At 45.8% G+C, this 26212-nt stretch overlaps 1 gene segment (V, D, J or C); it reads left to right on the forward strand.

Annotated features, from left to right (window-relative positions):
• The first annotated feature begins 14568 nt into the window (after positions 1-14568).
• Positions 14569-24789, forward strand: LOC145348436 (Ig kappa chain V region Mem5-like). The segment is given in 4 exon segments: positions 14569-14617; positions 14804-15106; positions 16410-16448; positions 24461-24789. Coding segments are annotated over 4 exon segments (720 nt in total).
• The last annotated feature ends 1423 nt before the right edge of the window (positions 24790-26212 follow it).

The raw sequence follows: 26212 nt of genomic DNA on the forward strand, positions 1-26212 counted from the left end.
GGGAATTCTGTTCACAAACAGGGCATTTAAAGATACAAACTCAATTTACAGTTTTGTCTTTCAATGCCCTGTTTGTGAACAGAATTCCCACTCCCCTGATGAAGGGTCAGCGCTCCGAAAGCGAGTGGCTTGTGCTACCAAATAAACCTGTTAGACTTTAACCGGATGGTGTGAGACTTCTTACTGTGTTTACCCCAGTCCAACGCTGGCATCTCCACATCATAATCAATGACACATCAGCAGAAGATTGGATTCAAATCCAATGATCAATCATTTGAAAATGATCAGTTTGATCTGGAATCTCTTGAGTGACAAGATTGAAAACAGGAAAGAAACTGAAAGTTGCTGGGATTAAACCATCACAATCACAATTCTCCATCCCATATTCACCACCTCCCCCTTGACCTTTCCATCTCACACGGTCCCACTACTCCCATAGTTTCAAAGAGTAACTCTTGGTGATGGACATTGAATTCCCCACCCAGAGTACATTCTGTGTCCTTACCACCCTCAGTGCTTCCTCCAAGTGGTGTCCAACATGGAGGAGAACTGATTCATCAGCTGAGGGGGGGATGGTATGTGGGAACCAGAGGAGGTTTCCTTGTCCGTGTTTGACACGGTACCGAGAGACTACATGGAGTCTGGAATGTTGTTGAGGATTCCCAGGATAACTCCCTCCTGACTGTATCCCACTGTGCCTTCTGTGCTGGGAGATTGGAGGTAGTGAACACGGTTCACCATTTCCTCCCGTCTCAGTAACAAACATCCAGCTGCTCGAACTGGCACAGTAAAACGGTATTGACCGTTCCCTGGTGTCAGGTGTAGTGAGTGAGAGGGAAAAATTTAAACTGGGGACTCAAAATGTCACTCAGTGAATTTTTCAAATAATTAGAAAGATGAAAATGAATTAATTTGCTGCAAATCGTTAAAGCTTTCATCCAGGAGGGAGAGAGAGAGGAGAGCAAGACAGAAGCAGAGAGAGAGGGAGCGAGAGAGAGAGAGAGAGACAGAGTGACAGACTGAGTGGGTTCCCCTCGGGGGGTTCCTGAGCAGTGACAGGCAGGGACTGAGGAAATGGGAGTTTCAGCCGTTTAGATTGTTCCTGTCGGTGTCAGTCTCCAAGATTCCTCCCACCCCCTCCACTGCTAGTGTTTTTATTTGTTTTGAGTCTGAAAGTTTAATGTTGTTCAGTTAATTGTTCCCGTCTCAGTAACAAATATTCCGCTGCTTCTTTCACTTCCTCTGTTGGTTATGTTTCAATCTTCCAACCTGACAGTCTTTGGGAAAATATTTCAAAATATATATCCCCCCATCCATACTTTGAAATATTTTCCCAAATTTTTGACTGTCGGGTTTTTAGTTCCTGCCATTATAATTTTGACATTATCTTCCAAAGGGAATTCCTCGAATTCTGTGCAATGTTCAGATGAAAAGGAGAAAGAAAGGATCCAAGGCTGCTCCAGAGGCAGATTAGCTGCACCCAATGTTGTCCATGCAAATCCCATTCATAAGTAGGGACACATCTGCCATGGAATGTGAGAGAAGAGTTGCCAATACAAACTTCTTTTCACTATGGTTGATTTCCCAGATTGAATAATCTCCTTGAATCTGATTTCCAACCAAGTTCCACCACGGGGACAATTCTTCCAAGTTCACCACATGACTGAACATTTGAGCAGCTGGTTCATGGCTCCAGGGACATACAGGTCACTAATTGCTCACTAGGACACTGTAGTTTCATTACCTTTCCCATAGATAATTAGGCAGCACAAAGAAGATGCTACATTATTTTCAGTTTGCAAGATTCTCCCAAGTCCATCCTCCCCCACATCCTCCCCCACCCCCCTGCTCTCTCTGCTGTTTTTCTCTTTCACTCCCGGGCGCTCTGTTTCAGGTTTTTTTCTAACTGCACATGTGCAGTTCAGAGCTCCGATCGTTCCGGCAGTGCTAAGCCCCGCCCACAGCACGGATCGGATTGAAGCCGGCAAGAAGCGTATGGGCTCGCTGCACAGACGATTCCGGGCTCGGATCCGTATTACGCCCGGATCTGGCCCTTCGGCTCCGATCGGTAAAATCGGGCCCAGAGTGAACTCTTTGCAACAACAGCTTAAACTTTCAGATTGCTGAATCCATTCCCCCCTCGAGCAGAATGCACCTTGTGTTTTTATTTCCAGAGAACCACAAATGGTACAAGATTGGCAGCAACGTTAAGACTCTGAGAATTGATCTGAAGGTTTTTATTCCCACACCATGGTCATGGTTTAGAACCAGGTGGCACAGTGGTTCGCACTGCTGTCTCACTGCTCCAGGGACCTGGGTTTGATTCCCGGTTTGGGTCACTGTGAAGTTTGCACATTCTCCCTGTGTCTGTGTGGGTTTCCTTTGGGTGCTCCGGATTCCTCCCACAGTCAAAGATGTGTGGGTTAGGTTGATTGGCCATGCTAAATTGCCCCTTAGTGTCCCAGGATGTGGAGGTTAGAGAGATTAGTGAGGTAAATGTGTGGGGTCGTAGGGATAGGACCTGGGATGGGATTGTTGACAGTGTAGATTCGATGGGCCGAATGGACTTCTTCTGTACGATAGGGATGCTATGCAAAATGATTTAACCCCTTCAGGACCACTGTTATTTTCTACTTGGGGACAGGAGATCTGATATGGACACACTGTTCAATGAGAATCTGACCTTTCAGCAAGTGACCTTTGAGATACAAAGATGTTCTCTAAGATAAAGAGTTTGTGCTGATAAACATGTGGGACTTTCAATCTGGATACAAAGACACACACATCAGGAAGAGGGAGTTTCAATTTTGATAGTGGAAGTTATAATTCTTACAAAGTTTAAAGATTTGAGCTGTGGGTCCTGATAATGTTCTCAACAGGAAATGTTTATTTTAGAAGGTTTGACAACAATTGGCACAAATCCAAATGCTGAAAGCTTCTGTGCTGAAAGAAGAGTTTAAAATGTGTTTATCTCTTCCCATGTAAAAAGAAAACAAAACACACAAACTCTATAATACACGACAATGCATTTAACTATATGCATTAACTGAGGGCTAGACACACACACTATTACATGAAGCTACCCCTTTGTTCTCAATCACCTATGTTTCCTGAACATTGAGATTTCCCTTTGTTCCAAAACAACATCCAATATTATGTATCTCTGAGCTAAATCCAGTGAATAATTATCACACACAGGTTATATAAGAACATAAGAACATAAGAAATAGGAGCAGGAGTAGGCCATCTAGCCCTTCGAGCCTGCCCCGCCATTCAATAAGATCATGGCTGATCTGTCGTGGCTCAGTTCCACATTCCCGCCCTCTCCCCATAACCCTTAATCCCCTCTCTTATCAAGAACCCATCAACCTGCTTCTTAAAAATATTTAGCGAGGCAGCCTCCACCACTTCAACGGGCAGAGAATTCCAGAGATTCACCACCCTTTGAGTGAAGAAGTTCCTCCTCAACTCCGTTCTAAACCGCCTCCCCTTTATCTTGAGGCTGTGCCCCCTAGTCCTACTGTCTTTTTTGAGCGGGAAGAGTCTCTCCGCAGCATTTGGGATCCCTGGCTCCTTTACGGTGACAAACTCTCATCGTGTGGGTCAGACCCTCACTGGTTATGTATTCAGTCCAAGGTGGGACACAATGTTAAACATCGACACTACCCCAGACCCAATGTCTCGGGTTGCGGTGGAGAGAACCCTAACCACAACCAGAAAGTTTCTGGAACAAAACAATCGAACAATCCCAAGGGGAAGGGGGCAGGTGAACCTGGTCAATGGAAAGACTAGGAAACTGGAGGATTCAGTAAGAAATGGAGGGGAGATGGTGAGAATGCAGAATAAATGGAGGGAAGTAGGGAGGGTGACAGCAGCTGGTGAAACTGTTCCAGTTGAATAGTTAGTCTGTGCATTTGATGTTATCAGAGACTGTTGCTGTCCAAAGTGGTACAGATGCTGATTGTAATAACTGGAGGAGACTGGATTTGGAAATAACTAAGTAAAGGCTTTATTGATGAGAAGAACTATTTACAATGAAGGGTTTAACAACACAACCACACAGGTCTCCTCCCAACAACATCCTGACCCCAACTGAAGCCTCCAGTCCCAGGAATGATCACCCTCACTCCCGATTGGCCCAGGTTCACATCCTCACACTCCATTGGCTCCGGCCTGGTCATGTGGCCTGTGAAGGATTGCCCCTTAAAGGGACCAGGCTCACACACACCTTCCCCCGGAACATCTTGGACTCCCTGTGATAAAACAAAAAGTACAACAGTTAACACACAGGCAGAGAAACAACAACATTACCCTCTCAATACAAGATTGCCATCATTAAACAATCTGTCCCCTTTCTGAGAGTCACGATACCCTTTCTGAGAGGCTTGCTGAGCCTCCACCCTCCCCGACAAATTTGGGAACATTAAATCTAAACAGGTACACAGGCACCGACCCATTAACAACTCTGCAGGCGTGACCCCGACGTGACCCCAGTGATGGTGTGAGGTGTAGTGTTATAGGACAGCAAATAACTGGCCAATCGCAATGGCAGCGGTCCATGAACCTGCTTCTCATGGAGCCTTGAACATCTGCATGGCTCACTCCACCAACCCATTCGAGGCAGGATGGTCGGGGACTGACCTGACATGACAAATGTCATTAGACTTGACCAAAGTCTGAAATTCATCAGCGTGAATGCTGCTCCATTGTCTGATAGCAACACTTCAGGAAGACCATGGATCACAAAGATCTGCCTCAGTTTATCAATGGTAAATGGAGGCTGTGATGGGTCTCATGAGCTGATCGTCCAGCCACTTGGAATGGACATCGACTAACACCAGGAACATCTGTCCAAATCCTACATGAAGCTGTGACCAAGGGAGCATGTTCATTGGTGGAGGTAACGCTTGCTGAGTCGGACAACTCTCACACTGCCCAACCACTTGTTCAATGTCTCTGTCAATGCCAGGCCACCAGACATAACTACTGGCCAACACTTTAGTTCTGCTCTGGCCAATTTGGGTATCGTGTAACTTTTGGAACAGTGGCCATTGTACAAGGGGTGATACCATGACACAGATGGTGAAATGCTGCCCATAGACATACTGGTGAAATTTTTCACTGTGTGGATAACTGCTGGGCTTTCTTTGTCGATTTGTGAGCACATTTACTCAAAGTCTGACAAAGTCCTCAAAGCAAATGAATTTAACATCTCCGTCCCATCTGCCAGTCTATGGGATAGAACTGTTCCAACTCCATAGAGCATCATACAGTCACATAGCACAGAAACAGACCCTTCGGCCCACCATGTCTATGCTGACCATCCAATACCAATCGATATTAATCCCATTTTCCTGCCCCCATATTCAAACCCCGGCTAATGAAGGCAAGCATTCCAATTGCCTTCTTCATCGCACTATCTCCCTGTAATGCAACCTTCAGGGATCCATGGACTTGTACATCAAAGTCCCTTTGTTCTTCAATTCTCCCTCAGGACCTACCGTTCAGTGTCTTTATCCGACCTTTTTTAAATCTCCAAAATGCATCATAAGAACATAAGAACATAAGAAATAGGAGCAGGAATAGGCCATCTAGCCCTACGAGCCTGCCCCACCATTCAATAAGATCATGGCTGGTCTGAAGTGGCTCAGTTCCACTTTCCCACTTTCTCCCCATAACCCTTAATTCCCTTGCCTACCAAAAACCTGTCTACCCGCGTCTTAAATGTATTTAGCGAGGTAGCCTCCAGCACTTCAACGGGCAGAGAATTCCAGAGAATTCTCTCTGGAAGTGTGAGCATCACCTCACACTTATCAGGATTAAACTCCATGTTTCATTGCTGTGTCCACCTACCCCATCCCCAAAATGCTCACCCACTGATGCTTCAACAACTTGCCCGGATTCATTCCCGAGGATTAAGTCGAGCACTGGTGATCCCGAGTTGGATTATCTATCTACTGACACAAAAAGCTCTCCTGGAATCACTTCAAAAATTCCACCCTGTCTAATCCTTTCACACTGAGGTGATTCTATTCATATTGGTGAGGTTGAAATCCTCGATTACTATAGCCCTATTCCTCTCACACCTCTCTCTGTGATTTGCCTACATATCTGCTCCTCTATCTCCCTCTGAGTGTTGGGAGGGCTGTAGTATAATCCCAGTACAATGATCACCCTTTATATTTCTCAACTCCACCCATATGGCCTCATTTGAAGAGCGTTCCAATACCTCCTCCCTCATTACTTCAGGCTTGGTCTCTTTAATCAATAAAACAATATCCCTTCCTCTCTCACACCGCCCCCCGCCCCATCCCCATCACGCCTGGAACTTCTATACCCTGGAATGTCGAGATTCCAGTCCTGTCCTTCTTTCAACCATATCTCAGTGATTACAACAATCTCATATTTCCACGTGCTGACCAACTCTCTAAGTTCATCTGCCTGACCAGACAGGCTCCTTGTATTAAAATAGATGCTGTTTAGCCTTTCAATCCTCCCATGTGCCTTATCAAGCCCAAGTCTTCTCTGCCTGCTGGACTGACTGAGTTTTCCTTCTATATCTGACTGAACCTCACTCCCAACTGTACATCTACTGTGTGTTCACCCCCCTGCAAAGTACGGAGAGGCGTCACAAGGATTCCTAATGGTTTGTTTGGGTCAAAGTGCATGAGCAATGACGATGACTGTAAAGCTGGTTTGACTTTTACTAAAGTTTCTTCCTGCCTGTCCCCACAATTCCATCGCTGATGTTTGTTTAGAAGCTGGTGTGGGAGGCGGGGGAGGCCAGAGTTGTTGCTGAGTTCAGCAGGAACCTTCCAGTTGAGGAAGCCATGAGGAGGAGGCTGGTGATCAGGGAGTGGGGTGTCGGGGTTGACAATTGGAGGGGTGGGGCGTATTGGGGAAGCCATCGGGAGGCCAGTCTATTGGGGAAGGGGAGGTGGGGATGGGGAAGTCGGGGCCTGTGATCAGGGGAGTGGGGAATTAGGTTGGGTAAAGCATCGCGAGGCAGGGATTTGGGGTTTCTGATTCAGTTCTCACGGGTGGGATTAACCCCGTCCACTGGCATAAATCCCTCGTGGATTTTGTGAGATACCAAGTGCCGGATATTCAACTAAGTATGCCCAGAAAATGGCAGGAAAATCTCCCATTTTCCCACCCCAATGGCACATAGTTTTTTGGGAAATTTGCTGCCATCTTTTTGAGAGAGAGATGGACACAATGTACATTGGACATGACCCACTACTAACACTTTGTCTACCTTCAACTCACTGTTTAACCTCCTCTTCCAATCCAGATGTTTCAGTCAAGGAGTCAGGTAGATCTACAGCACAGGAGGAGGCCATTCAGCCCCTCATGTCTGTACTAGCTGTTTTACTAGAGTCATTCACAGCTAACAGCACAGTTTAATGTGTGTTGTGGGAAACTCACTGGAATGTTTTATTAGAGACAGAACGAGTGAGAAACATGAACTGATCAGCAAGTCAACATTGCTTTCAAAAGAGTCAGACATGTTCAACTAAGCTGGTTACATTTGTTAGTGAGCCACTAATGTTCTCGAGAAGGGAATGTCTCTGGATATTATTTCTATGCATTTCCAGAAGACATTCGGGTAGGTGCCCCACGAGAGGCTGTGAATAAAGTATGGAATTAGAGGAAAGCTTTTGCCATGGATAAGGAATTGGTGCGGAGATAGGAGACAGAGAGTAGGGATAGTGTGTGTGTTTTCCAATCAGCAAGCTGTGAATAGTGATGTCCCCAGGGATCTGTGCTGAAGCCTCAGCTTTTCACTATATTTGTCAATGACTTGGATGAAGGAATAGAGAGTCACATATCCAAGATTACTGAGCACACTAAATTAGGCAGCTTGGAGGAGGTTACAGAGATAGGGAGGGTGTAGGATAGGGAGGGATTTGAGAGGCAGAATGAGAATGTTAAAATCAGGGCATTGCTGGACCGGGGGTCAGTGTAGGTCAGTGGGAACAGGGGGTGGTGGGTGAACGGGATTTGGTGTGAGTTCAGATCCGGGCAGCAGAGTTCTGGGTGAGTTGATGATTACGGAGGGTGGTAGGTGTGAGGTCGGCCAGGACAGTATTGGAATAGTAACGTTCAGAGGGTAACAAAGACACGGATGAGATTTTCAGCAGAAGATGATGTGAGGCAGGAGGACCCGGCAGATGTTACCGAGGTGGAAATAGGTGTTCTGAGTGATGGAGTGGATGATGTGGTGGGAAACTCATCTCAGGGTCAAATAGGACACCATGGCTGTGGACTGTGTGGCTTAGTGTCAGACACTCCAAAGGGGAAGGGATGGAGTTTCTATCGGGAGATGACGACCATGGCTTTGATCTTCCCAATGTGTTTCCCAGTGAGCCTGGCTCCTCAGTCCTGACTGCTCTGAGCTGCTGTTCTTTTCACTGATTGGACAGTTATTGTTAGAGATTAAGACCACAGCACAAATCCCCAGTGTCAAAAATAACTGCAAAGACTGTCAGATCGGAAGATTGAAACGTAACCAACAGAGGAAGTGAAAGAAGGAGCTCAGAGCAGCTGGATGTTTGTTACTGAGACGGGAGAAAATGGTGAACCGTGTTCACTACCTCCAATCTCCCAGCACAGAAGGCACAGTGGGATACAGTCAGGAGGGAGTTATCCTGGGAATCCTCAACAACATTCCAGACTCCATGTAGTCTCTCGGTACCGTGTCAAACACGGACAAGGAAACCTCCTCTGGTTACCACATACCGTCCCCCCCTCAGCTGATGAATCAGTTCTCCTCCATGTTGGACACCACTTGGAGGAAGCACTGAGGGTGGTAAGGACACAGAATGTACTCTGGGTGGGGAATTCAATGTCCATCACCAAGAGTTACTCAGTAGCACCACCACACACTGAGCTGGCTGGGTCCTAAAGGACATCGCTGCTAGACTGGGACTGCGGCAGGTGGGGAGGGAACCAACAAGAGGGAGAAACATACTTGACCTCATCCTCACCAACCTGCCTGTTACAGATGGATCTGTCCATGGCAGTATCAGTGGGAGTGACCACCGCACAGTCCTTGTGGAAATAAAATCCCATCTTCACATTGAGGATACCCTCCATCATGTTGTGTGGCACTACCACCGTGTTAAATGGGATAGATTTCAAACAGATCAAGGAACTCAAAACTGGGCATCCATGAGGCACTGTGGGCCATCAGCAGCAGCAGAATTGTACTCAACCACAATCTGTAACCTCATGGTCCAGCATATCCCCCACTCTACCATTACCACCAAGCCAGGGGATCAACCCTGGTTCAATGAAGAGTGCAGGAGGGCATGGCAGGAGCAACTGCAGATACGCTGAGAAATGAGGTGTTAACCTGGTGAAGCTTCAACACAGGACTGTGTGTCAAACAGCAAGCAACAGACAGAGTTAAACCATCCCACAGCCAATGGATCAGATCAAAGCTCTGCAGTCCATGTCCAGTCGTGAATGGTGGTGGACAATTAAACAAGGAGGAGGAGGATCCACAAATATCCCCATCCTTAATTCCGGAGGAGCTCAGCACATCAGTGCAAAAGATAAAGCTGATACATTTGTGACCGGGTACAGCAGCGACTCTGGGTCCTGATAATATTCCAGCAATAGGCCTGAAGACCTGTGCTCCAGGAGTGTCCGCGTCCCCAGCCAAGCTGTTCCAGTACAGATACAAAACTGGCATTTATCCGGCAATGTGGAAAATTGCCCAGGTATGTCCTGTATATCAAAAACCAGGATAAATCTATTCTGGCCTCTTACCGCCCCATCAATCCACTCTCAATCATCAGTAAAGTGATTGAAAATGTTGACAGTTCTATCGAGCGGCATTTACTCAGCAATAACCTGCTCACTGACACTCAGTTTGTGTTCTGCCAGGGTCACTCAGCTCCTGACCTCATTACAGTTTTGTTTCAAACATGGACAAAAGAGCTGAGCTCCAGAGGTGAGGTGAGAGAGACTACCCTTAACATCAAGGCAGCATTTGAGTAAACGTGGCATCAAGGTGCCTCAGTTCTGGACGTAGAACATAGAACATTACAGCGTAGTACAGGCCCTTCGGCCCTCGATGTTGCCTCATTACAGGAAGGATGTGGAAGCTACAGAAAGGGTGCAGAGAGATTTACAAGGATGTTGCCTGGATTGGGAAGCATGCCTTATGAGGATAGGTTGAAGGAGCTCGGCCTTTTCTCCTTGGAGAGATGAAGGATGAGGGGTGACCTGATAGAAATGGATAAGATGTTGAGAGGTATTGATCGAATGGATAGTCAGAGGCTTTTTCCCAGGGCTGAAATGGTTGCCACAAGAGGACACAGGTTTAAGGTGCTGGGGAGTAGGTACAGGGGAGATGTCAGGGGTAAGTTTTTCACTCAGAGAGTGGTTGGCGCATGGAATGGGCTGCCGGCAACGGTGGTGGAGGCGGATTCGATCGGGTCTTTTAAGAGACTTTTAGATAAGTACATGGAACTTTGTAAGATAGAGGGTTATAGGTAAGCCTAGTAATCTCTAACGTAGGGACATGTTCGGCACAACTTTGTGGGCCGAGGGCCTGTAGTGTGCTGTAGATTTTCTATGTTTCTATTTTTCTAAGGAGCCCCAGTTGGAATCAAAGGGAATCAGGGGACAAAGTCTCTGCTGGTTGAAGTCATAGCCAGCACAAAGGAAGGTGGTTGTGGTTATAGGATTTCAATCAGAGATTGCCCCAGGACATCACTGCACAAATTCCTCAGTGTCCTAGACTCAAGAATCTTCAGCTGCTTCATCAATAACCTTCCCTCCATCATAAGGTCAGAAGTGGGGATGTTCGCCAATGATTGCACAATGTTCAGCACCGTTCACAACTCCTCAGATATTGAAGCAGTCCATATCCAAATGCAGCAAGACCTGGACAATATCCAGACTTGGGCTGACAACTGGCAAATAACAATAATACCACAGAAGTGCCAAGCAATGACTATCTCCAACAAAAGAGAATTTTAACATCTCCCCTTGACATTCAATGACATTTCCTCACTAAATCCTCCACTTTAAACATTCTGGTGGTTACGATTGACTAGAAATTTAACTGGACGAGTCATATAAATACTATGGTACAACAATAGATCAGTAGTGTGGAATACTGTGAAGAGTAACCCACCTCCTAACTCCCCAAAGCCTGTCCACCAGCTACAATGCACAAGTTAGTTGTGTGATGGAATACTTTCCACTTGCCTGGAAGAATGCGGTTCCAAGAACTCTCAAGGAAACTGCCATCATCCAGAACAGAGCAGCCCCAGCTGATTGGCACAAACATTCCACCACCTTCAAACATTGGCAGCCGTGTGTACTATCTACAAGATGCCCTGCATGAATTCACCAAGTTTCCTGAGGCAGCACCTTCGAAACGACTGACCAGTTCATCTGTAAAGGCAAAAGCAGCAGGTCCCGGGGAACACCATCACCTGGAGGTTCCCCTCCAAGTCACTCAACATCCTGATTTGGAAATATATCACCGCTCCTTCACTGCTGCTGGGTAAAAGTCCTGGGACTCCCTCCCTAACAGCACTGAGGGTATACCTACACCACATGGTCTGCCGCGGTTCAAGAAGGCAGCTCACCACCACCACCCCCTCAAGGACAATTAAGAAATGGTAATAAATGTTGACATAGCCACTGACACACACCCCCCACAAACAAATAAACTTGAAAAAAATTCCTATATTACTCGATGCCCCATTGTGTGTGTTAAAATCTGGATCCTGTCAGCAGGATATTTGACTGTAGGAACCTTCACCACTGTGGCCAATTCTGCTCAACCTGTAATCCACAAAGAATCTGAATTTATATAGCACCTCATCGTACAACACAGCTAAAGGTGTTTCAGAGTTGCAGTCAGAGGAATAGGAGGAAGGGCTGGGGGTCTTTAGGGAGAGAGAGGCTTGAGTGAAAGGATGGAGTTTGATGGGGTGAGAGACATGCAGAGGAGGAGGGATTAAGAATGCGAGATCAGGGTGCAGGGCCTGGGTGTCTGAAGGTTCTGCTGTCAATGGTGGGATGAAGGAAGCAGCGATGGGCAGGAGAGCAGAATCAGAAGATGGAAGGTGAGGGAAGGAATGAGAATGTACAGCAGGACGCAGAGTTACGGAGGGGTGACACCATGGAGGGAGCTGGAGCACAGTGAAAATTGCACTGTGTGCAATTTTGGTCCCCTTATTTGCGAAAGGATATATTGGCCTTGGAGGGAGTACAGAGAAGGTTCACCAGTTTGATACCGGAGATGAAGGGGGTTAGTTTATGAGGAGAGATTGAGTAGATTGGGCCTGTACTCGTTGGAGTTTAGAAGGCTGAGGGGTGACCTTATAGAGAAAGAGAAGATGATGAAGGGGCTGGATAGGGTAGACGTAGAGAGATTCTGTCCACTTAGAAAGGTAACAAGAACTAGAGGACATAGCCTCAAAATAAGGGGGAGTCAGTTTAGAACAGAGTTGAGGAGGAACTTCTTCTCTCAGAGGGTAGTGAGTCTCTGGAATTCTCTTCCCATTGAAGCAGTGGAGGCTACCTCGTTGAATATGTTTAAGTCACAGGTAGATAGACTCCCGATCAATAAGGGAATTAAGGGTTATGGGGAGAAGGCGAGTAAGTGGAACTGAACCACTATCAGATCAGCCATGATCTTATTGGATGGCGGGGCAGACTCGAGGAGCTAGATGGCCTACTCCTGCTCCTATTTCTTAAGTTCTTATGAAGTCAGGGGTGATAGGTCAGTGAGGTCAGGGGGATTGTTGGAACAACACTTGTGTGACTCTAATGTATACTGGTCCCCACTGGAGGGTGTTTATTTATATATTTTAAAGTTTAAAGTTTAAAGTTCGGTGGCACGGTGGTTAGCACTGATGCCTCACTGTGCCAGGGACCCAGCTTCGATTCCCGGTTTGGGTCACTGTCTGTGTGGAGTTTGTATGTTTCTCCCCGTATCTGCGTGGGTCTCCTCTGGGTGCTCTGGTTTCTCCCACAATCCAAAGACATGCTGGTTAAGTGCATTGGCCATGTTAAATTCTCCCTCTGAGCGCAGTGTGGCAACTAAGGGATTTTCACAGTAACTTCATTGCAGTGTTAATGTAAGCTCACTTGTAACTAATAAATAAATAAAACTTTAAAAAGATCAAATGTTATGACAAAAGATATGAGCTGATGGTGTGTGGGTAACATATTAGCATTGATAGAGGATTGATTAGTTCACAGATACCAGAAAGAGGGGAAAAATTATTGTTTTGGGGTTGGGGAACTGTAATTAGTGGAGTTCTGGAACAATCAGTGCTGGGACCACAACTATTCACAATCCATATCAATGACTTGGATAAAGGGAATGAATGGAACTAATGTCCCAGTGACACTAAGATAGGTGGGAAAAGTAAGTTACCAAGAGGAGGTAGAGAGTCTGCAAACAGATAGGGACAGAGGAAGTGAGTGGCTACACATTTGCAGTACAACCTGGGTAAATGTGAAGGTGTCCACTTTGGCAGGAAGAATAGAAAAGCAGTAAACTATTGAAATGGAGAGAGATTGTACAACTCGGTGCTACAGAGGGATCTGGCTGTCCTGGGACATCAATCACAACAAGTTAGTCTGCAACTACAGCAAGTGATTAGGGAAACAAATGGAATGTCGGTGTTTATTACAAGGAGAATGGAATCTAAAAATAGGGAAGTTTTACTGCAGCTGTACAGGGTCTCGGTGAAACCACATCTGGAATACCATCTACAGTTTAGGTCTCCTTATTTGAAAAAGGATATCATTGTGTTAGAAACTGTTCAGAGAAGATTCACCCGACACATTCCTGGGGTGAGGGGTTATCTTATGAAGAAAAGTCGGACAGGTTGGGCCTGAATCCATTGGAGTTTAGAAGAATGAGAGGTGATCTTATTGAAACATATCAGATTGTGAGGGGACTGACAGAGTGGAGACCAGGAGGATGGCGCCTCTTCTGGGGAAATGAATAGACAGAAGGACAACTGAGAAAGAAAGTGAGAGAGGAAGAGAGACGGAAAGAGCAGTAGGGGAAGAGAGCGGAGGAGAGAGAGAAAGACAGGGAGAGAGACAGAGAGAGAGTGAGGGGCAGACACTGACGAATAGATATGGAGAGACTGAGCAAGACTGAGACCGAGAGACAAATATACGGAGAGTGAGAGAAAGAGACCGAGGGACAGATGTCGAGAGACTGCTAGAGACAGTAACTGAGGGGCAGATGTTGAAAGACTGAGAGATACAGAGACTGAGAGAGACAGAAACTGTGAGAATGTGAGAGGCAGAGACTGAGGGGCAGATATTGAGAGAGAGAGAGAGTGAGTGAGAGAGACGGCGAGTGATGGAGAGATATCGATAGAGTGAGAGAGGCAGAGAGGGTGGAAGAGAGAAGAAGAGGAAGTGAAAGGTGCTGACGTGGTTTCTCTGGGTCAGACCATTTACAAACTGAGGAACAGGCAGTGAGACTCTCACAGGCCGCAGCTTTATAAAGCAGAGCCCAGTGAAGGGAGAGTTTATCAGTAACCAGGCACAGGGACACGAGCACACACCATGATTTCAGCCATCCAGCTGCTCTGGCCTCTGGCATTCTGCATCGCAGGTACAAATCTCTCTCCTTCCACCTTGAATATTTCCCTGCTCTCCATTTCAATCCAATTCTCCTGACTTGTGATTGAAGGGAAAATGCTGAAAGGAGAGGAACAGTCAGTGTCTCCAACAATATCTCATTGCACAGCCTCTTTCTGTGACAGTTCTTACTTCACTCTGTTTCTCTATTACTCCTCAGGTATCAATGGAGAAATCAGCGTGACCCAGACTCCCCCGGTGCTGTCAGTGAGCCTGGGCCAGACCGCCACCATCACCTGTACGACCAGTCAATCTGTCAGTTACTATGTTTCTTGGTACCAACAGCGAGAAGGACAGAAACCGGCTCTGCTGATCTACGATGCAACAAATCGATTCACAGGAGTATCCGACCGATTCACCGGCAGTGGATCTGGGACAAGATTCACCCTGACAATCAGCAATGTTCAGAATGAGGATGTCGCTGATTATTACTGTCAGCAATATGGCAGCAACCCTCGACACAGTGATACAGAGCCTTACAAAAACCCAATACACACAGCACCACCTCCTGTACTGACACATCCCACAGTTTTATATAATATATAATAATGGACACACAGTCCCACCTCCTGTACTGACACATCCCACAGTTTTATATAACATATAATAATGGACACACAGCACCACCTCCTGTACTGACACATCCCACAGTTTTATATAATATATAATAATGGACACACAGCACCACCTCCTGTACTGACACATCCCACAGTTTTATATAATATATAATAATGGACACACAGCACCACCTCCTGTACTGACACATCCCACAGTTTTATATAATATATAATAATGGACACACAGTCCCACCTCCTGTACTGACACATCCCACAGTTTTATATAATATATAATAATGGACACACAGTCCCACCTCCTGTACTGACACATCCCACAGTTTTATATAATATATAATAATGGACACACAGTCCCACCTCCTGTACTGACACATCCCACAGTTTCATATAATATATAATAATGGACACACAGTCCCACCTCCTGTACTGACACATCCCACAGTTTTATATCATATATAATAATGTACACACAGTCCCACCTCCTGTACTGACACATCCCACAGTTTTATATAACATATAATAATGGACACACAGCACCACCTCCTGTACTGACACATCCCACAGTTTTATATAATATATAATAATGGACACACAGCACCACCTCGTGTACTGACACATCCCACAGTTTTATATAATATATAATAATGGACACACAGCACCACCTCCTGTACTGACACATCCCACAGTTTTATATAATATATAATAATGGACACACAGTCCCACCTCCTGTACTGACACATCCCACAGTTTTATATAATATATAATAATGGACACACAGTCCCACCTCCTGTACTGACACATCCCACAGTTTCATATAATATATAATAATGGACACACAGTCCCACCTCCTGTACTGACACATCCCACAGTTTTATATAATATTTAATGAACACAAGAAAGGAAACTGAACAAATTATTTGCACTGTCCACTACACACTCCAGTCCCTGTGGTGTCCACCGCTCACTGAAGGCCTCGAGTTTCCCTCTTACTCTCCATGTCCACATATGAAGAGCAGCTGAAAGATTTATCATCTCAAATTAAAATTCTCAACTCTCCCAACAAAACACAGAGACATTGAGAGAAACAGAGAGAGAGAAAGAGTGAGAGAGAAAGAGTGAGAGAAAAAGAAGAGTGAGTGAGTGAGTCAGAGACAGAGGTTTTTGTACAGCTCCTCCACTGGAAGCTGTCAGTGTGCCTTGTTTTCGGTACAGGAACCAAACTCAGACTGAGTAAGTAAAGCCCAATCCTCCGTTATTAACCCTTTCAATGCTGAAACTTTCTCAAACACAAATACTGAATAGTTGAAGGTGTTAGTGAGGAAGCTGCAGTCAATGAAATGGTTGATTGAAGAACACTGTGTAGAACAGGGAGTCCAGCTGTATTTCTTTCCTTCCATTCCCCCCTTTAAGCAGCAAGATATAAGTAAGCAGCTTTTACCCACCGTGTGGAGGAGATCTGGACGTTTGCAGACTGTGTTCACATTCCTGCAGCATGGAGTGAAATCACTCTCTAGACTCCTGTCAGTCTCAGTCTGACACACACAGGCAGAGTTTGATGTGAAGTTGAACTCTCTGTCTCACTCTCTGATATAACTGATCACAGCAGCAGCACAGTCAGACACCGAGGTGCCACCTGCCCCAGCTTTCACTCTGCTCTCTCCACTCCCTGCTTATCTCTTGCTGAAGTTCTGATGACAAACAGCCACAGCAGGGCTCACAATCCAGTGGCTTCAGTGTTCCAGGCTTTTGGGGAGACTCTCTGTTACTTTCTCTTTGGGATGAGTTGAATCCAATATTTATCCCGGATCCAACATCACTGAAAATGCTGATTGTTCTCATTGCTGTGTGTGGGATCTTGCTGTGTACATGTTGTGACCAGTCCTCAGACAGGGTCCCTCATTTGTTAACTTCCTGAACCGGATCCCAATTTTGTTTTCCTCTGGGTGAGGAGTAATCAGCTGGAATCCCGCCCTCGATTGGTCACAACAGGGTTCATTTAAAATGGATCCCTTCACCCGTGGAAACCTTACACAGTCCATGTAGTTTTTTATTAGCCATTGAATCCCTACAGTGCAGGAGGAGGATATTCAGTCCATTGACAGAATTACGAGGGACAGAGATAGGGTAGATATGAGGAAACTTTTCCCCTTAATCACAGAGGCAGCAGATTTTGAGAGACGTGAGGGAAATCTTTTCACCCGATTCTCCAAAAGAGCTTCTTACCCAGGCTCCCTGTAACCCTGCGCATTTACCATTGCTAACCCACCTAAAGAACACACTCGGGGTAATTTAGCATGGCCAATCCATCTAACCTGCAGACCTTTGGAATGGGGGAGGAAACTGGAGCACCCCGAAAAATGTCTCAACTCACATTCTGTCACCCCAGCACCAGTACACACAGCTCAGGGATACAGTTGGAATTTTAACCCATTTCCCTGTTGTTTCCTGTCACACCTGACAAAGGAACAGCGTTTCCGAAAGCTTGTGAGTTTCCTACCAAACAAACTGGTTGGACTTTAACCTGGTGTTGTGAGACTTCTTACTAACTTTCAGGTGTGATATTCCATCTTCTCTCGGGTCTGGTCAGTCAAATATAATCCACATCGGAATTTTCCAGAAGTTGGTCACTTTACATTCTCGGCCATCTTGGTTCAGTCAGAGTGTCATAGACATTTACAGCACAGAAAGAGGCCCTTCAGCCCATCCTGTCTCTGCTGGCCATCAACCTCCTAACTATTCTAAACCCATTTTCCAACACTTGATCCGTAGCCTTGTGTGCTTTGGAATTTCAAATGCGCATCTAAATACTTCTTCAATGTTGTGAGGGTTCCTGCCTCCACCACCCTTTCAGGGAGTGAGTTCCAGATTCCCAACACCCTCTGGGTGAAAAGGTTTTTCCTCCAATCCCTCAAAATTTTCTGTTTCTGAAATTAAATCTGTGCTCCATGGTTTTTGAATCTACTGCTAAAAGAGGAAAAGTTCCTTCGTATCTGCTCTATGTCTCCATAATTCTGACCTGCTGCAGTTATTCAGGGCTTTGGTGAGGCAGCACTGGGAATATTGTGCACAGTTTTGGTCTCCCTATCTCAGGAAGGATATTTTTGTTCTAGAGGGAGTGCAGAGAAGGTATCCCAGACTGATTCCTGTTATAATGGGACAGATGTATGAGGAGAGATTGAGTTGGTTAGGACTTATATTCATTGGAGTTCATGGGATGAGGAAACAACTCATGGAGATTTATAAAATTCTAACAGGTTAGGGGGAATAGTGAGGGAAATACATGGGGAAAGAGTTGATGCAGACTCGATGGGCCGAATGACCTCCGCCTGCACTTTAAGGATTTTATTGTCCATGCCTGTGCCGGCCATCAGGCATCTTTCTATTCTAATCCTATTTTCCAGCATTTGGTCCGTGGCCTTGTCTGCTTTGGAATTTCAAGTGGTCATCGAAATGCTTTTTAAATGTTATGGAAGTTCCCACCTCCACCACCCTTTCAGGCAGCGAGTTCCAGATTCCCAGCACCCTCTGAGTGAAAGGATTTCCCTCAAATCCCTCAAAATCTGCTGCCTCTGTGATTTAGGGGAAAAGTTTCCTCATATCTACCCGATCTCTGTCCCTCGTAATTCTGTCTTTCTGCAGTTATACAGGGCCTTGGTGAGACCACACTGGGAATAATGTGTACGGTTTTGCTCTCCTGATCTGAGGAAGGATATTTTTGGGACAGAGGGAGTGCAGCAAATGTTTACTGGAATGATTTCTACGAGAATGGGATTGATGTAGGAGGAGAGATTGCGTTGGTATTTTTTTTAAGTTTATTTATTAGTCACAAGTAGGCTCACATTCACACTGCAATGAAGTCACTGTGAAAATCCCCATGTGGCTATGTTCCGGCGCATCATCGGGAATACGGAGAGAGAATTTAGCTTGGCCAATTCACTAACCTGCACACCTTTTGGACTGTGGGAGGAAACCGGAGCACCTGAAGGAAACCTTCGCAGACATGGGGAGAATGTGCAAACTCCACACAGACAGTGACCCAAGCTGGCAATTGAACCTGGGTCCCTGGCACTGTGAGACAGCAGTGCTAGCCACTGTGTCACCGTGCTGCCCCCACTGCAGCTCAGAAGAATGAGGGGGGATCACACAAGAACCTATAAAATTCCAACAGGACTCGTCAGGAGAGATACAGGAAGCATGTTCCCAATGCTGGGAGCATCCAGTTTGATGCATCATAGTCTGAGAATATGGGGGATACCTTTTAGGACTGAGGTGAGGGGAAATTCCTTCACCCAGTGAGGGGTAAACCTGTGGAATTCACTATCACAGAAAGCAGTTGAGGGCAAAATATTGCACGTTTTCAAGAAGGAGTGAGATTTAGCTCTTGGGGTGAATAGGATGAAAGAATTTGGTGAGGAAGACAGGATCTGGCTCCTGATTGGATGATCAGCCATGATCATGATGAAGAGTGGAACAGGCTCAAAGGGCCAAATGGCCTATTCCTGTTCCTATTTCCTGTGATTCTATGCAGACCAGCATTTATCACCCATCCCTAATTGCCCTGGTGAAGATGGTGCTGAGGTGATGGAATAAGTTCTACTCCAATGAGTATCGGCCCAACTTGCTCAAGCTTCCCTCATAAGACAATCCCTTACTCGGTGGAATCAGCCGAGTGAACCATCTCTGAACTCTTTCCAATTCTCCTATATCTTTCCTTAAGTAAGGAGACCCTAAGTGTCCACAATATTCTAAGTGTGATTTTCCCAATGTGCTGTAGCAAAACATCCCTCCTTTTATACTCATCCTCATTGGAATGAAGAGCAACATTCCATTTGCCTTCCTAAGTTTTTTCTGTTCCTGGATGCAAAGACACCCAGATCACTCGATACAATTTCTCCAGTTTACTAGTATTCTGCTCTATTCTCCTGCCCAAGTGGACAACCTCACATTTTCCCACATTATCCTCCATCTGTCAATGTTTTCCCACTCACTGAACCTATCTCTATTCCTTTTCAGACTCTGTATCCTCCTCACAACTTGCATTCCTACTCATAAATGTATCATCAGTAAATTTAGCGACAATCCTCTCATTCCCTTCATCCAGCTCATTAATATAAATTGTAGAGTTAAACCCCAAACAACAAACGTCTTCCTTTGTGCCAGGTGTAACTCCAAGCAGCAGAGAGTTTCCTCCCTAATTCCCATCGATTCCAGTTTTGCTTGGCCTCCTTGATACCACACTTGGTCAAATGCTGCCTCGATATCAAAGGCAGTCACTCTCACCTCATCTCTGGAGTTCAGTTCTTTTGTCCATGTTTGAACCAAGGCTGTAATGAGTCAGGAACTGAGTGACCCTGCTGGAACCAAGAGTCAGGGTCAATGGGCAGGTTATTGCAGAGTAAGTGCTGTTTGATATCGCTGTAGATATGTTCAGATCACATTGCTAACAATCAAGATTAGACTGAAGGGACGGGTATTGTGCAGATTGGATTTGTCTTATGTGGACAATTCATAATCAGGCAATTTCCCACATTGCCAGCTTGATGCCAATGTTGTACCTGCACTGGAACAGCTTGGCCAAGGGCATGGAATGTTCTGGAGCACTAGTCTGCAGAACATCAGGAGGAGGTTGAGATGGATCATCCACTCGGCACTTATGGCTAAAGATTACTGCGAATGCTTCAGCCTTATCTTTTGCACTGATGTGCTGGGTTCCTCCATCATTGAGGATGGGGATATTTGTGGTGCCTCCTCCCCCAGTGAGTTGTTTAATTGTCCACCACCATTCACGGCTGGATGTGACGGGACTGCAGAGCTTAGATCTGATCCATTGGTTGTGGGATGGTTTAACTCTGTCTATCACTTGCTGCTTCTGCTGTTTGGTACACAGTCTCTGTGTTGTAGCTTCACCAGGTTAACACCTCATTTTTCAGTCTGTCTGTTGTTGCTCCTGCCATGTCCTCCTGCACTCTTCATTGAACTGAAAGCAGCAGAGAATCCACAGAAACAGACTGATGCTTCAAATCCCACTCCTGAGACGGTGGTGACAGGTGCTATAGAAATGTAATTCTGTCTTTGAGCTTGGAGATTCCTGATCCTGACTCTCACCCATTCTCCACACACTCGCACCCTTCAGAGTTCATGGGGTCATTCGGAGCAGTGACCCTGTCTGACCCCCGGACACTGAGACTAATTCTAGCCTCACCCTTGACCTCAGCCCAGTGCTGGGCAGTAAGGTTTGAAATGAAATCTAGAAGCTTCTACACCAGCCAATGGGAATCCTGTGTGAAGTGTGTTGATCCAAGTCTGCTCCAATGTTCTGGGATAAAGTTCTCCTGATCTATGTGTGATCTGAGGTTTGTTGATGTTCAACCTGTTTCCCCCAGACAGACTGAGCAATAGTTCCAGCTTCCTGACTGGTTAACATTCTGTTAAAGGGACACTGTGTCTTTAAATACTCTCACCATTAACCATTTCAGTGCTGAATTTGTAGTAATGTTTTACAAATATTTCAGTAACATTGTAAAATGATTCAACCAGCTTCAAGTCAAACCTTTACCCCCAGACACTGAACTACTTTGAAACCCACCTTGTCACTTTCCTTCGGATCCCATCAGCTTCTAATTTTAAACAACGATACAGCATTACCCGTTCTCCAGTCCTCCCACCCAACAACTGTGGCGAGAGGGGATTGGAAAATTATGGTCAGGCTCTCCGCTATTTCTTCTTCTGCTTCCCTTTGCATCCTGGGGTACATTTCACCCGGGCCTGGGCATTTCTCCACTTTCAAAAATGATAAGTATATTAATACCTCCTCTCTCACTAACATTATCCAATCAATTATTTCACAATCTCTCTCCTCCTGAAATACGATGTCAGATTTGTCCCTCTCATTTGAACATAAGAACATCAGAACATAAGAAATAGGAGCAGGAGTAGGCCAACTAGCCCTTCAAGCCTGCCCCACCATTCAATAAGATCATGGCTGATCTGTCGTGGCTCAGTTCCACATTCCCGCCCTCTCCCCTTAACCCTTAATCCCCTCTCTTATCAAAAACCCATCAACCTGCGTCTTAAAAATATTTAGCGAGGTAGCCTCCACCACTTCAACAGGCAGAGAATTCCAGAGATTCACCACCCTTTGAGTGAAGAAGTTCCTCCTCAACTCTGTTCTAAACCGCCCCCCCTTTATCTTGAGGCGATGCCCCCTAGTCCTACTATCCTTTCTGAGCGGGAAGAGTCTCTCCACCTCTATCCTATCCATCCCATTCATCATCTTATACGTCTCAATGAGATCCCCCCTCATTCTTCTAAACTCTAAGGAGTACAAGCCTAATTTATTCAGCTTCTCCTCATAGCTCAACCCCCTCAACTCCGGCATCAGCCTAGTAAACCTCCTCTGCACTCCCTCCAAGGCCAAAATATCCTTGCGTAAGTACGGCGCCCAAAACTGCACACAGTACTCCAGCTGCGGCCTCACCAATGCCCTATACAGCCGCAGCAAGACCTCCCTACTTTTATATTCAATCCCCCTCGCGATGAAGGCCAGCATCCCATTCGCCTTCCTGACCACCTGCTGCACCTGCAAGCTGGGTTTTTGCAACTCATGCACAAGGACCCCGAGGTCCCTCTGCACCGTTGCCTGCTGCAGTTTTTCTCCACGTAAGTAATAATCCTTCCGACCATTATTCCTACCAAAGTGGACCACCTCGCACTTGCCAACATTAAATTCCATTTGCCATTTCCTGGCCCATTCGCCCAGCCTACCTAGATCCTTTTGTTGACTCTCCCCACCCTCCGCACAATTTGCCTTTCCACCAATTTTGGTGTCATCAGCAAATTTCGACACCCTACACTCGGTTCCCTCCTCCAGATCATCTATATAAATGGTAAATAGCTGAGGCCCCAGCACCAACCCCTGGGGCACTCCACTAGTCACCATCCGCCAATCCGAATAGCAACCATTGACCCCCACTCTCTGCCTCCTATTTGACAACCAGTCCTCTATCCACGCTAACACCCTACCACCAACTCCATACCCCCTGACCTTCTGCAATAACCTCTTGTGAGGTACCTTGTCAAACGCCTTCTGAAAATCAAGAAAGACCACATCCACCGGCTCTCCTCTATCCACCGCCCAAGACACATCCTCATAGAACTCCAGTAAATTTGTCAGACACGACTTCCCTTTAACAAAACCGTGCTGCGTCTGCTCTATCAAGCAGTTCCCCTCAAGATGCCTCGCTATTTCCTCCTTGATGACGGATTCTAACATTTTACCTACAACAGACGTTAAACTAACAGGCCTATAATTCCCCACCTTTTGCCTGGCACCCTTCTTAAACAACGGCATAACATGAGCCGTTTTCCAATCTTCCGGCACTTCCCCGGAATCCAGCGACGTCTGGAAAATAACCACCAAGGCATCCACTATCACCTCCGCCATTTCTTTCAGGACCCTCGGATGCATCCCATCCGGTCCTGGGGACTTGTCCACAATCAGCCCCTCCAGTCTGTCGAGCACCGCCTCTCTAGTAACAGTAATGTCATCGACACCCTCCAGTCCTACCACCTTTCCATCTCCAACATCCGGCAAATTATTCACGTCCTCCTCCGCGATGACCGAAACAAAAAAGTTATTTAAGACCTCAGCCATATCCCCATATTTGTAATATCTAATATAAATTGTTCATTCAGAATCATCTCTGTGCCTTTCCCCTCCACACACAAGTTACCTTTTTGCTTTCTAACCAGCCGTATTCATTCCTCAGTTATCCTCTTTGCAATATCCCACGCTACTGCTTTGTGTGAATATATTTCTATCTCCAGCTCAAATATCCTCCCACTGCTCTGAAACTGATTACCTTCAAGTCACCGTTTCTGGTTCATTTTGGCAAATTCCAGTTTAATGAAATTGGCCTTTCCCCAATTTAAAACTTTTACCCTTGATCGATCTTTCCTCTTTTCCATAACGACTCTAAATCGTTAACTTTATGATGATCAGCGTTACCCAAATGTTCCCCCACCGATACAACTTCCAGCTACCCAGATTTGTTCTCTAAAACTACCCAAAACTGCCCCTTCTCTTCTTGGGATGTTTCTGTACTGGTTAAAACAGTTCCCTGGAATAGATTTTCGGAATTGTGTAACGTTGAAACATTAACATTGATTTGATCCCAGTTAATATTCGGGATGTTGAAAGCCTGAAAATGGCAGTGATTAAAATTCCTTCTCTTCTCTTCCAGCCCGTGAGAATTCACAACCCACGCTGACCCTGCTGCCCCCCTCCCCGGAGGAGGTCAAGACCAAGGGCACTGCCACCCTGGTGTGCCTTGCTGATCACTTCTATCCCGATGAGGTGGAGGTGAAGTGGAAGAAGGATGGTGCAGCCATTTCCAACGGGGTTCAGACCAGCAACTACCTGCGAGCTTCGGACAACACCTACAGCGTCAGCAGCCTGCTGACCCTCTCTGGCTCTGACTGGGAGTCCAACGCTCGCTTCTCCTGTGCCCTCACCCACGTGAGCCTCTCCTCACCCCTCAGCAAGAGTGTCAGGAGTTCAGAATGTGCCTAGAGTGTTAGAGACAGTCCACAGAGGAGACACAACTTGGAATAGAACAGGGGTGAGCTGGGAGGACAAAGGTTATTGTCAGCACTGAATGACAACTCCCTTCCTTATTGGGAGTGGGTCTGAGACACTTCTGAGGGTCAGGGGTTAAAGAACATTGTTGGGATATTGTAGAGGGATTTTTACTCTGTATCTAACCCTGTGCTGTTTCTGTCATGGGAGTGTTTGATGGGGACAGTGTGGACTCGTGATAACAAGTAAAACCTCTCGAAGATGCTGAAGACTGTCAGCTGTACAGAAATAATGTGACCCTCTGAAGTATCTGCTTCAGTAAACCAGACCTCCTTCCTGCTCACCCTGCAGTTACAATTGAAGCTTTCGTCACTGTTTAAAGGGACAGGATTCTCATGTTATTGAGAAAATCTCCACAAGTGTTTTAATAAACCTCCATTCTCCCTGTGAATTTCTGCAGCTTCCTCTGGCTGGGCTGTTTATTCAAGTCTTTTTTCTGTCAATGTCAATGTGTAAAAGGTAATAAACATTAAGAATATTCAGTATATGTCTGGTGAGTGCTTTGGAAATGTCCCACCTCCCCATCAGCTGATTGGCTGCATTTCACCAATGATTGTCCTGATTGGCTGCTTGGACTGTCAATCAATGACATCAGCAGAAGATTGGATTCAAATCCAATGATCAATCATTTGAAAATGATCAGTTTGATCTGGAATCTCTTGAGTGACAAGATTGAAAACAGAAAAGAAACTGAAAGTTGCTGGGATTAAACCATCACAATCACAATTCTGATCTTTAATCTGTTGTTATGGAGACAATGGAGTCTGATTGTCACATCTCAGCAGACATCCAAAACCCATCTCCTGTTGAGTTATATCTGAGAATGTGGAAATGGTCTGAGGTCAAAGGAAACTGACTCTGGGGTGAAATGAAGTTGCTGTGATTAAATCATTACAGTCAAAATCCTCCACCCCATATTCACCACCTTCCCCTTGACCTTACCATCTCACATGGTCTCACTGCTGCCATAATTTCAATCAGAGATCAGACCATCTCTGATCATTTCCTTGTATCACTCCCCAGCCATATCCCCCTTCCACACCCCCAAACCCACCCCCTTCTGTATCCATCCCTGCAAAAACCTATTCCACAATACACTTACAACTGCACTTTCCAAACCCCAACTATCTTTAACTTGATTTTACATGAAGCCAGTTTATTCTCAGACCAGCCCAGCAGAGAGACAACCTGTTTGTTTCTCCACACCCAACTCTTCCAAACTGTGTCCATTGATCATTGGACCAATGATCATCACCTGTCTTGAACAATCTAATTGGATGAAGAATATAAATATCAAAGGATGCAATGGCGAGCACATTGACAAAGGCTGAGTTGGTGAAAATGCCAGTTTGGAAAC

The sequence above is a fragment of the Carcharhinus amblyrhynchos genome, chromosome 9, assembly GCF_965287045.1.
Source record: "Carcharhinus amblyrhynchos chromosome 9, sCarAmb.v2.hapA, whole genome shotgun sequence".
NCBI classification, from domain to species: Eukaryota; Metazoa; Chordata; class Chondrichthyes; order Carcharhiniformes; family Carcharhinidae; genus Carcharhinus; species Carcharhinus amblyrhynchos.